At 47.6% G+C, this 13,641-nt stretch overlaps 1 protein-coding gene across 1 annotated transcript in view; it reads right to left on the reverse strand.

Moving 5' to 3' along the window:
• Positions 1 to 231: 231 nt before the first annotated feature.
• The window catches only part of LOC306956568 (uncharacterized protein), a gene marked incomplete at both ends in the record, with an annotated part of 35,744 nt that continues 22,334 nt past the window's right edge, over positions 232 to 13,641 (reverse strand). The window contains one exon of the mRNA XM_079547846.1: positions 232 to 326. Within this exon, the coding sequence (XP_079403972.1) occupies positions 232 to 326 (95 nt within the window). The remainder of the gene's footprint in view (positions 327 to 13,641) is intronic.

Consider the following 13,641-nt stretch of genomic DNA (forward strand, 5'->3'; position numbering starts at 1 on the left):
GATGGACAAAGTCATTGCATGCCCTTTGTTTTGTTAAGATTCACAGAGAGCCCAGTTCCTCATGTACAGTGTGTCTGGGTTACACTACATAGGTACAAGCTGCATTGGAATGGATAGGCGTAATGAAGTTTCAGTGAAAAACTTAAGAATACATAAAACACAGAATAAAGCATTCAATAAATAACACTCAGAAAATGAACTCACAAACTAAGAAAAGACAGTTTAATTCTATTAAAATCTGCATTGCAACTCTTCAATATAAATAGGTGGGCAGTTCATTGCTTTCAAAACACATTTGTTCATCAATTTCCACAGAGCATCCTTGACTTCCTGGTTCCTCATGCTGTAGATGAGGGGGTTCATTACTGGAGGTACCACCGAGTACAGAAATGATACCACCAGCTGCAGGGATGGGGAGGAGATGGAGGGTGCCTTCAAATAGGCAATCATGCCAGTGCTGAGAAACAAGGAGACCACAGCCAGGTGAGGGAGGCACATGGAGAAGGCTTTGTGATGTCCCTGCTCAGAGGGCATCCTCAGCACGGCCCTGAAGATCTGCACATAGGACAGCACAATGAATATAAAACAAGAGAAAAAAAATAAGGCACTAAACATTACAAGACTATCTTCCCTGAGATAAGAATTCGAGCAGGAGAGCTTGAAAATGTGCGGGATTTCACAGAAGAACTGATTCACAACATTGCCTTGGCAGAAAGGCAGAGAAAATGCATTAGCAGTGAGTAGCAGAGTATTGAGAGCCCCAGTGCCCCAGGCAGCTGCTGCCATGGTGGCACAAGCTCTAAAGCTTATTAGGGTTCCATAGTGCAGGGGCTTGCAGATGGCAATGTAGAGATCATAGGACATCACAGTGAGATGGGAATATTCAGCTGAAATGAAGAAGAGAAAGAAAAAGACCTGTGCAGCACATCCTGAGTAGGAGATGTGCCTGGTGTCCCAGAGGGCATTGGCCATGGCTTTGGGGAGAGTGGTGGAGATGCAGCCCAGGTCGAGGAGGGCGAGGTTGAGGAGGAAGAAGTACATGGGGGTGTGCAGGCGGTGGTGGCAGGCTACGGCTGTGCTGATGAGGCCGTTGCCCAGGAGGGCAGCCAGGTAGATGCCCAGCAAGAGCCAGAAGTGCAGGAGCTGCAGCTGCCGCGTGTCTGCCAACGCCAGCAGGAGGAACTCGCTGATGGAGCTGCTGTTGGGCATCTGCAGTTCCTTTGGGCATGGAGTCCTGTTCAGAGTGCAGAAGATAACGACAAGTCAAGAGCTTTTTCAGAGACACTCCTCCCCCTATACTATAACAGTTTCTCTTAGGACAATGTTCATTTAACTCCATAGCTTGAATTTACATGAGTTTCACCATCCCTTGAGAAAGTAGAAGATGAAGGAGCTCTTACTTTCCTCTCATTCCCTAATCATATCCCGGCCTCCTGCACACTTTCTTCCTATGACATATTTCCATTCCTCATATCTCTACCCTGTCTGTACTCAGTGCCCATCCCAGCCTCTTTGCACTGAAATTTCTGTTAGAGAAGGCCACCTGGTTGCAGGACAAGTGCATTATTCATGTCTGCAGAGAAGCACGGAAATTTCAGCTGGTGCAATCCTTTGGGAGAAAAGAGGCTGAAAGCACATGAGGAGTTTGTGCATGTAACTGCAGACTGAGAAACATACAGTTCAGGACTCTTATAGTTGTGTTCATATTTCACATCTCCTTTCAGATTTCTGCCTCCAACTCATTCTCCTTCCCTAAGGACAGGTATGGGAAAATCCCTGCCTTGTCTCTCCTCTTGCAAAGTGCCCTTGGTAATACTCTGGGAGCGCTGAAGCTGTGATCCCCATGCCCCTGGCACCTGAAGGCACCTGAAGGCACCTGAAGGCCCCTGCCCTGCCCTGCCCTGCCCTGCCCTGCCCTGCCCTGCCCTGCCCTGCCGAGGGGCTCTTTCCCTCCACACATCTCCCCACAGCGCCCTGGGCAGCTCCCCAGGCAGGCTGAGCGCTGAGCCTGGCAGGCAGCAGAGTCATAGCCTGCAGTGAGACTTACCTTGTCAGAGGCTGTCAGCGATGCTCCTCCAGTGAGCTCACAGCCTGCTCACACCATACACATCCTATAAGCTCTCTCTCCTTTCTCTGCTCTCCTCCTGTCACCTGCAGGCTGTGCTGTGTAGAAGAGCTGCTCCTGGGCACAGCTGTCTGTCTGCAGCACTGCCCACTTTTATGAGCTCCCTGTGTCCCAGGAGCCCGGCCCAGCTCTCCAGCAGAGAATGTCATTTTCTCTTCTTTATTGCTCTGCCTGGGGATCTCCTTAGGTCTCTGCATTGGCAACTCCTGATAGACAACAGGGTCATCTCTGCAAAACGTACTTTGAAGTCAGATGAATTAATCATTACTAGACAGACTGATTCCAGAAGCATTGTTTGTCCTAGCAGATTGTGTGTGCCTAGCAAAGCTGCAAATGCTCCATCTGGTCTGGTGGTTTTACAGTTCTTGCTATTGGTATTCCACATCATAACATCATGTAAAGCACGGGGAATTGAAGATTTAAGACTCCAGTTCTGTGGACTGACTGTTCTGAACACCTGGCTCTCAGAAGAGAAGAAGAACTGCATACCCCAGAGGACTCTGAGTTCAGAGAGGAAGATAAGGAAGATAAGGAAGATAAGGGAGGAAGCCCCGGGATCTCTCACTTGCTTGCTGCCCCATGTGTGGGAGCGCTCCCCAGCCGTGCACCTTCAGTTCAAAGTCAGGCTTTTGGTTTCAGACACTCACTCTCTCATTTTATTTGATTTAATACCCTAAATTCCTATTTTATTTTATAATATTGTGTTGTCTTGCATTCTGATATCATATTTAGTAAATTTGACTTTCCTCCTTACATTGTTGTCGCTGCTTTATTTTTACTATTTTATTTTATTTTATTTTGATTGATTTTATTATTATTATTATTATTATTATTATTATTATTATTATTGTTATTATTACTGGCCAGTAGGACTGCAGGCCTGCTGCCCTCTGTCACGGGCACAGATTGCTCTAGATCACTCCGTGACAAGGCAACACACTCAGTCATATGGTCTGCTTTTAGGGTAGATGTTTGGAGCCAAAAGTTGGACTTGATGATCCTTACAGGTCCTTTCCATTGTGGGATATGCCAGGATTCTATGACAGTGGGTACAAGCACAGTGATGTTGAAGTCACTGTGCTGTCACAGTGGATAGGAGCTCAGCGACTCCAAGTCACTGTGATGTCTTGGAGACATGGAGAGCAGTGATGTCAGAATTACTGAGTTGTGGCAGTGGTCAGTATTACAGTGATGTCAGAGTCACTGTACTGTAAAGGGGAGTGTCAACGGTTTATGGGCTGGTCCGGCCCAGTTCCGTGACCAGCAGGGCGGAGGGATCTGCGGATCCGCGCCTCTGGGAAAGGGGAAGCAGGGGACCCCAAAATACTTGAAAACAACAGCACTAATCTGAGGTGGAACAAATGATTTTACTAAATATAGTATTAGTAAAATACAATGAGAGAGAGAGAGAGAATCTGTTTGAATTGTATAGACCTCACCACAATGCTGGGGTGAGAAGTGCAGTCCAGTTGAGTGACTGAAGTACAGACGGCAAAGTGCAGATGGCGAAGCGCAGGCAGCAAAGCGCAGATAGCGAAGCGCAGACAGCGAAGCGCAGGCGAAGAAGAAGGATCAGGTGACCTTGCATGGAGTTATATCCCCTTGCTGACCGCAAAGCCTCCTGGGGAAATGCAGTTCTTCTCCGTCGGACGAACATTCGGCAGATATCAAACCCCACCCCCAGTGCATTACATGATGTTATGGTGTGGAATACTGATGACCAAAAATCATAAAACCATGACATTCCACCCCTTATTCTACATCACTACATCATGCTTAACACATGGGATTACAGACTGCACTCCCCCAACATCAAATTCCCTTGTGGTACACACTGAACATCCCCGTTTTTCTGCATCACCCACCAGGTGGACCCAGGTCCCTGGGCAAAGACAGTTCCGCGAAGAGGTTTGCCCTTCCCAGAAGCAGGAAAAACCCAAACTGCTTTTCCTAACATGTTCTTTACATGTACTACAGGGACCTTATCTCCCTCTACAATATGTAGGGAGCTGGATTGGGTAGGACCATCTCGACTGATTGATCCTCTGGTGTTAACCAGCCAGGTGGCTTCTGCCAAATGCTTCTCCCAGTGTTTAAATGTTCCGCCACCCATTGCTTTCAACATGGTTTTTAACAACCCGTTGTAGCGTTCGATCTTACCAGAGGCTGGTGCATGATAGGGGATATGATAAATCCACTCGATGCCATGTTCTCTGGCCCAAGTATCCACAAGTGAATTTTTAAAATGAGTCCCATTATCTGACTCAATTCTTTCCGGGGTGCCATGTCGCCACAGGATTTGCCTCTCCAGACCTAATATGGTGTTTCGGGCGGTAGCATGGGGTACTGCATATGTTTCGAGCCACCCGGTTGTTGCCTCCACCATGGTGAGCACATAATGCTTACCATTGCGAGATCGTGGCAAAGTGATATAATCAACCTGCCATGCCTCCCCATATTTGTACTTTTGCCATCGCCCTTCCTCCCAGAGAGGTTTCATCCTCTTAGCTTGTTTAATTGTGGCGCATGTATCACAGTCATGAATGATTTGTACAATGGCATCCATAGTTAAGTCCACCCCTCGGTCTCTGGCCCATTTGTATGTTGCGTCTCTCCCTTGATGACCTGAGGTCTCATGGGCCCACCGAGCTAAAAATAACTCACCCTTGTTCTGCCAGTCCAGGTCTATTTGAGCCACCTCAATTCTGGCAGCTTGGTCTACCTGATGGTTATTTCGCTGATCTTCTGTAGCTCTACTCTTGGGCACATGAGCATCTACATGACGCACCTTTATAACCATATTTTTTGTTCGGGTAGCAATATCTTTCCATAGGTCAGCAGCCCAAATAGGCTTGCCCTTTCTTTGCCAATTATTTTGCTCCCACTGCTGTAACCACCCCCATAAGGCATTTGCTACCATCCATGAATCAGTGTAGAGATAGAGCATTGGCCACCTCTCCCGTTCAGCGACATCTAAGGCCAGTTGGACAGCCTTTACCTCTGCAAATTGGCTTGATTCTCCTTTCCCTTCGGTGGCCTCTGCAACTTGTCGTGTGGGGCTCCACACAGCAGATTTCCATCTGCGATGCTTTCCCACAATACGACACGATCCATCTGTGAACAGGGCATATTTCTTTTCATTCTCTGGTAATTCATTGTATGGTGGGGCTTCTTTAGCACGAGATACATCTTCTGCTGGTGGTGTTCCAAACTTTTTACCTTCAGGCCAGTCCATGATGACTTCTAGGATTCCTGGACGGCTGAGGTTCCCCATCCGTGCTCGTTGTGTAATCAGTGCAACCCACTTACTCCAAGTGGCATCAGTAGCATGATGGGTGGAAGGAACCTTTCCCTTGAACATCCAGTTCAGCACTGGCAGTCGAGGTGCCAGAAGGAGCTGTGTTTCAGTACCGACTACTTCGGAAGCAGCCCGAACCCCTTCATACGCAGCTAAGATCTCCTTTTCAGTTGGAGTGTAGCCCTCCTCCGACCCCCTGTAGGCTCGACTCCAGAATCCCAAGGGTCGGCCTCGGGTCTCTCCTAAGGCTCTTTGCCACAAACTCCAAGTGGGGCCTTTCTCTCCAGCAGCAGTGTAGAGGATGTTCTTCACATCCTGTTCCATCCGTACTGGCCCCAGGGCCACAGCACGGGCTATCTCTTGTTTAATCTGCTCAAAAGCCTGCTGCTGCTCAGGACCCCACACAAAATCATTCTTCTTCCGTGTCACCTGATAAAGTGGGCTTACAATGAGGCTGTAGTTTGGAACATGCATTCTCCAAAAACCCACTACACCCAGAAACGATTGTGTCTCTTTCTTATTAGTGGGGGGAGACATGGCAGTGATTTTGTTGATCACATCTGTCGGGATGTGACGACGGCCATCTTGCCACTTTATGCCTAGGAACTGAATCTCCTGGGCAGGTCCTTTCACTTTGCTTCGCTTAATAGCAAAACCAGCACGGAGAAGGATCTGGATTATTTGCTCTCCTTTCTCAAAAACTTCCTTTGCTGTGTTGCCCCACACAATGATGTCATCAATGTACTGTAAGTGCTCAGGAGCACCTCCCTGTTCCAGTGCAGCTTGGATCAACCCATGGCAAATGGTTGGACTATGTTTCCACCCCTGGGGCAAACGATTCCAGGTATACTGAATGCCCCTCCATGTGAAAGCAAACTGTGGCCTACATTCTTTGGCCAAAGGAATGGAGAAAAAGGCGTTAGCAATGTCAATGGTGGCATACCACTTAGCTGCTTTTGACTCCAGTTCGTATTGGAGTTCTAACATATCTGGCACAGCAGCACTCAATGAGGGTGTAACTTCATTCAGGCCACGGTAGTCCACCGTCAGCCTCCATTCTCCACTGGCTTTACGCACTGGCCATATGGGGCTGTTAAAAGGCGAGTGAGTTTTGCTGATCACTCCCTGATTCTCTAATTGATGAATTAACTTCTGAATGGGGAGCAAGGAATCCCTGTTGGTGCGATACTGCCGTCTGTGCACCGTTTTTGTAGCTATCGGTACCTGTTGCTCTTCCACTTGTAGCAACCCCACAACAGATGGATCTTCTGATAGGCCAGGCAAAACAGATAACTGCTTAACACCTGTGTCTACAGCAGCTATTCCAAAGGCCCATTGATACCCTTTGGGATCCTTAAAATATCCCCTTCTGAGGTAATCAATACCAAGTATACATGGAGCCTCTGGGCCAGTCACAATAGGGTGCTTTTGCCAGTCTCTACCAGTGAGGCTGATTTCGGCCTCCAACATAGTCAGTTCTTGGGAACCTCCTGTCACCCCATGAATATAAATTGATTCTGTCCCTTGGTGACTCGAGGGCATTAGAGTGCACTGTGCACCAGTATCCACCAGGGCCCTATATTTTAGTGATTCTGATGTGCCAGGCCATCTAATCCACACAGTCCAATAAACTCTATTATCCCTTTCCCCCCCCTGGCTGGGGGCAGGGCCCCTCTATTTGTTACCTCCGTTGTCTTCAGCAACTGGAGCAATCACCTTTCTGGAGAAGTTCACCTTGGTGGTTGATTTGTCTTGTAATTCTTTTACCCGTGCTTGAAGTGCTGGAGTAGGTTGCTTATGCCACTTCTTCATATCTTCTCCATGGTTGCGTAGGTAATGCCACAAGGCAAAACGTGACGTGGTCTTACTGTTGTCACTTGTTCGAGCAGGAGGACGTCTTCTTTTGATAGCTGAGACGTTGGATGACACTGACTGGGAGGAAATCAAGTTGATTAGCCCCTCAAGTAGGCTGTTTTGGGAATTCTGTTCCTCATTGGATGTATCTGTTACCACCATGTATTCATCGGCATCAGGCACGATTGATAGTTTACCTATTATATCTTCTTGTTTGTTCTCCATTCTGTCCAGCTTTTCAGCTACTTTTTCAATGGCTGAAACACAAGCTCGTAGAGGGCTTAAATGTAACTCAAAGTCTTGAAGTTTATTAAGCAACTCATTTATAAGGTCTTCTTTCCCCTCTGCCATACATAGCTGCAAATGTACTGGCGTACCTTTCTGGTGCAGTCTTTGTGAATGTACGCCACATGTTTGGTGTACACCTGGCTCTCTCGGGATCATGCTCTTGGTCTGGCTCATCAGGAATGAAATCGGGGCTATGTAGTGTTTCCACCACAGCACATTCTCTCAAATAACGGATGCCTTCTTCCATATCAGCCCATTTCTTCTTCTCAGGCATCAGATCGTCTTTGAAGGGGTATCTTTCTTTTACAGCTAACAACATCCGCTTCCAGAGGGTGAAGGCCTGGTTCTGGCATGTACTAATACCTCTGTCAATGGCTGAGTCCCTAGCAATGCCACCCAGTTGGCGAGCTTCTCTACTATCTAGCCACACACTGTTGGCCCCATTGTCCCAGCATCGAAGTAACCAAGTAGCAATAGGCTCATTTGGGTGGCGTGAGAAGTCTTTTCTCAGACTTCGAATTTCATTCATTTTCAGAGATCGATCAACAAAGGTAACAATATCTTGCTCACCTCTTGCTCTTCCAGGACTTCTTGCCCTTGTAGGTGTTGGTGACCGTGGTCTTACTGAGGGCCCCTCCCCTGGACTCAGAGGTGCTTCTCTTGGCCCTCGGAGCCACTCCTCTGGACCTCTTTCCTCCTCTTTTTTCTCTTCTAACTGAGTCGAGATTCGCTTTGTTTTCCGTCCTCTTACAGGGGCAACTGACATCGATTGTGGTGCCTCCTGTGGTTGATCAGGTTGGTCAGTTCCAATGCTCTCATCCTCCAGTTCAGCTTGGAGCTTTCGTTTCGTTCGATTATGACAGTATCTAGCTCAGATTGGAGGGTGTGTTGTTGAGATTGAAGATTGTCGAGCTTGGATTGCAGGGAGTCTCTCTCAATTCGGAGGGCATCTCTCTCAGATCGGAGGTTTTTCCTCTGGAGCAGGAGACTCTCTCGCTCATTTTGAACTTTTTCCCTGAGACTCTCCCTTTCAATTTCAGAAGCTCTCTCTCTCTCCAGGATAGTATTGAATAAGGCCCGATAAGCATTAGCCAGGCCCCAAATCATATGTGCCTCCTCAGAGCTGCCCAAGCCGCAACATTCCTGCCTTAAATAGCTGTTTAGACTCTCGGGGTCTTTCAGGTGTTCTGGAGTAAAGTTCCATGAGACTGAAGATTTCCATCTGTTTAAAGTCTTTCCCAGACCTCTCCACACTCCCTGCCACTCAGTATTCTCTGGTTTTGGGGAGGACATCCTCAAAATATAATAAATACTAATACTGAGCGAAATGATGAGCAATACATTCAGGGAGATTAGTAATGCGACTAGGTGTTCATTCAAAAACTGCATTACAGGCTGAAAGGTGAGACTGGAAACCTTAAAAAATCCCAGTCCTGTAAAATTGACAGCTGTCTCCGGAATTGTAAGCCACATTGTACGAACGTGCCAGGTCCATATTTCCACCCATGTTTTCAATTGATTGTATATGCTGATTGCTCCATAGAGCAAGGTGGCCAGCTTAATTAATGCCCAGTATGTTTTGAGCATTAGGAAAGAAGAGGCAGCAGCGTGCAGCCCTTTAAGAGTCAGTTTCACTACAGAAAGCATTTTTTTTTTTTTTTTTTTTTTTTTTTCTTTTTTACAGAGGCAAGATAGTAAAGCTCAGAGTTTACAAATATCCTACGATACTGGCAGTCCGCCTGGAGTTCTCAAGGTCACGTTTTCAGAGAGTAGCGGTAAAACAGATAAGCTTTCCCAACGGAACTCTCCGAGAGCAGAGAGTCTAAACAGCTAGAAAGCAACTGTTGCCCGCATTCTCCACCAAAAATGTCAACGGTTTATGGGCTGGTCCGGCCCAGTTCCGTGACCAGCAGGGCGGAGGGATCTGCGGATCTGCGCCTCTGGGAAAGGGGAAGCAGGGGACCCCAAAATACTTGAAAACAACAGCACTAATCTGAGGTGGAACAAATGATTTTACTAAATATAGTATTAGTAAAATACAATGAGAGAGAGAGAGAGAATCTGTTTGAATTGTATAGACCTCACCACAATGCTGGGGTGAGAAGTGCAGTCCAGTTGAGTGACTGAAGTACAGACGGCAAAGTGCAGATGGCGAAGCGCAGGCAGCGAAGCGCAGAAAGCGAAGCGCAGACAGCGAAGCGCAGGCGAAGAAGAAGGATCAGGTGACCTTGCATGGAGTTATATCCCCTTGCTGACCGCAAAGCCTCCTGGGGAAATGCAGTTCTTCTCCGTCGGACGAACATTCGGCAGATATCAAACCCCACCCCCAGTGCATTACATGATGTTATGGTGTGGAATACTGATGACCAAAAATCATAAAACCATGACATTCCACCCCTTATTCTACATCACTACATCATGCTTAACACATGGGATTACAGACTGCACTCCCCCAACATCAAATTCCCTTGTGGTACACACTGAACATCCCCGTTTTTCTGCATCACCCACCAGGTGGACCCAGGTCCCTGGGCAAAGACAGTTCCGCGAAGAGGTTTGCCCTTCCCAGAAGCAGGAAAAACCCAAACTGCTTTTCCTAACATGTTCTTTACATGTACTACAGGGACCTTATCTCCCTCTACAATATGTAGGGAGCTGGATTGGGTAGGACCATCTCGACTGATTGATCCTCTGGTGTTAACCAGCCAGGTGGCTTCTGCCAAATGCTTCTCCCAGTGTTTAAATGTTCCGCCACCCATTGCTTTCAACATGGTTTTTAACAACCCGTTGTAGCGTTCGATCTTACCAGAGGCTGGTGCATGATAGGGGATATGATAAATCCACTCGATGCCATGTTCTCTGGCCCAAGTATCCACAAGTGAATTTTTAAAATGAGTCCCATTATCTGACTCAATTCTTTCCGGGGTGCCATGTCGCCACAGGATTTGCCTCTCCAGACCTAATATGGTGTTTCGGGCGGTAGCATGGGGTACTGCATATGTTTCGAGCCACCCGGTTGTTGCCTCCACCATGGTGAGCACATAATGCTTACCATTGCGAGATCGTGGCAAAGTGATATAATCAACCTGCCATGCCTCCCCATATTTGTACTTTTGCCATCGCCCTTCCTCCCAGAGAGGTTTCATCCTCTTAGCTTGTTTAATTGTGGCGCATGTATCACAGTCATGAATGATTTGTACAATGGCATCCATAGTTAAGTCCACCCCTCGGTCTCTGGCCCATTTGTATGTTGCGTCTCTCCCTTGATGACCTGAGGTCTCATGGGCCCACCGAGCTAAAAATAACTCACCCTTGTTCTGCCAGTCCAGGTCTATTTGAGCCACCTCAATTCTGGCAGCTTGGTCTACCTGATGGTTATTTCGCTGATCTTCTGTAGCTCTACTCTTGGGCACATGAGCATCTACATGACGCACCTTTATAACCATATTTTTTGTTCGGGTAGCAATATCTTTCCATAGGTCAGCAGCCCAAATAGGCTTGCCCTTTCTTTGCCAATTATTTTGCTCCCACTGCTGTAACCACCCCCATAAGGCATTTGCTACCATCCATGAATCAGTGTAGAGATAGAGCATTGGCCACCTCTCCCGTTCAGCGACATCTAAGGCCAGTTGGACAGCCTTTACCTCTGCAAATTGGCTTGATTCTCCTTTCCCTTCGGTGGCCTCTGCAACTTGTCGTGTGGGGCTCCACACAGCAGATTTCCATCTGCGATGCTTTCCCACAATACGACACGATCCATCTGTGAACAGGGCATATTTCTTTTCATTCTCTGGTAATTCATTGTATGGTGGGGCTTCTTTAGCACGAGATACATCTTCTGCTGGTGGTGTTCCAAACTTTTTACCTTCAGGCCAGTCCATGATGACTTCTAGGATTCCTGGACGGCTGAGGTTCCCCATCCGTGCTCGTTGTGTAATCAGTGCAACCCACTTACTCCAAGTGGCATCAGTAGCATGATGGGTGGAAGGAACCTTTCCCTTGAACATCCAGTTCAGCACTGGCAGTCGAGGTGCCAGAAGGAGCTGTGTTTCAGTACCGACTACTTCGGAAGCAGCCCGAACCCCTTCATACGCAGCTAAGATCTCCTTTTCAGTTGGAGTGTAGCCCTCCTCCGACCCCCTGTAGGCTCGACTCCAGAATCCCAAGGGTCGGCCTCGGGTCTCTCCTAAGGCTCTTTGCCACAAACTCCAAGTGGGGCCTTTCTCTCCAGCAGCAGTGTAGAGGATGTTCTTCACATCCTGTTCCATCCGTACTGGCCCCAGGGCCACAGCACGGGCTAACTCTTGTTTAATCTGCTCAAAAGCCTGCTGCTGCTCAGGACCCCACACAAAATCATTCTTCTTCCGTGTCACCTGATAAAGTGGGCTTACAATGAGGCTGTAGTTTGGAACATGCATTCTCCAAAAACCCACTACACCCAGAAACGATTGTGTCTCTTTCTTATTAGTGGGGGGAGACATGGCAGTGATTTTGTTGATCACATCTGTCGGGATGTGACGACGGCCATCTTGCCACTTTATGCCTAGGAACTGAATCTCCTGGGCAGGTCCTTTCACTTTGCTTCGCTTAATAGCAAAACCAGCACGGAGAAGGATCTGGATTATTTGCTCTCCTTTCTCAAAAACTTCCTTTGCTGTGTTGCCCCACACAATGATGTCATCAATGTACTGTAAGTGCTCAGGAGCACCTCCCTGTTCCAGTGCAGCTTGGATCAACCCATGGCAAATGGTTGGACTATGTTTCCACCCCTGGGGCAAACGATTCCAGGTATACTGAATGCCCCTCCATGTGAAAGCAAACTGTGGCCTACATTCTTTGGCCAAAGGAATGGAGAAAAAGGCGTTAGCAATGTCAATGGTGGCATACCACTTAGCTGCTTTTGACTCCAGTTCGTATTGGAGTTCTAACATATCTGGCACAGCAGCACTCAATGAGGGTGTAACTTCATTCAGGCCACGGTAGTCCACCGTCAGCCTCCATTCTCCACTGGCTTTACGCACTGGCCATATGGGGCTGTTAAAAGGCGAGTGAGTTTTGCTGATCACTCCCTGATTCTCTAATTGATGAATTAACTTCTGAATGGGGAGCAAGGAATCCCTGTTGGTGCGATACTGCCGTCTGTGCACCGTTTTTGTAGCTATCGGTACCTGTTGCTCTTCCACTTGTAGCAACCCCACAACAGATGGATCTTCTGATAGGCCAGGCAAAACAGATAACTGCTTAACACCTGTGTCTACAGCAGCTATTCCAAAGGCCCATTGATACCCTTTGGGATCCTTAAAATATCCCCTTCTGAGGTAATCAATACCAAGTATACATGGAGCCTCTGGGCCAGTCACAATAGGGTGCTTTTGCCAGTCTCTACCAGTGAGGCTGATTTCGGCCTCCAACATAGTCAGTTCTTGGGAACCTCCTGTCACCCCATGAATATAAATTGATTCTGTCCCTTGGTGACTCGAGGGCATTAGAGTGCACTGTGCACCAGTATCCACCAGGGCCCTATATTTTAGTGATTCTGATGTGCCAGGCCATCTAATCCACACAGTCCAATAAACTCTATTATCCCTTTCCCCCCCCTGGCTGGGGGCAGGGCCCCTCTATTTGTTACCTCCGTTGTCTTCAGCAACTGGAGCAATCACCTTTCTGGAGAAGTTCACCTTGGTGGTTGATTTGTCTTGTAATTCTTTTACCCGTGCTTGAAGTGCTGGAGTAGGTTGCTTATGCCACTTCTTCATATCTTCTCCATGGTTGCGTAGGTAATGCCACAAGGCAAAACGTGACGTGGTCTTACTGTTGTCACTTGTTCGAGCAGGAGGACGTCTTCTTTTGATAGCTGAGACGTTGGATGACACTGACTGGGAGGAAATCAAGTTGATTAGCCCCTCAAGTAGGCTGTTTTGGGAATTCTGTTCCTCATTGGATGTATCTGTTACCACCATGTATTCATCGGCATCAGGCACGATTGATAGTTTACCTATTATATCTTCTTGTTTGTTCTCCATTCTGTCCAGCTTTTCAGCTACTTTTTCAATGGCTGAAACACAAGCTCGTAGAG

The sequence above is a fragment of the Tetrao urogallus genome, assembly GCF_951394365.1.
Source record: "Tetrao urogallus genome assembly, chromosome: 32".
Taxonomy (NCBI): Eukaryota; Metazoa; Chordata; class Aves; order Galliformes; family Phasianidae; genus Tetrao; species Tetrao urogallus.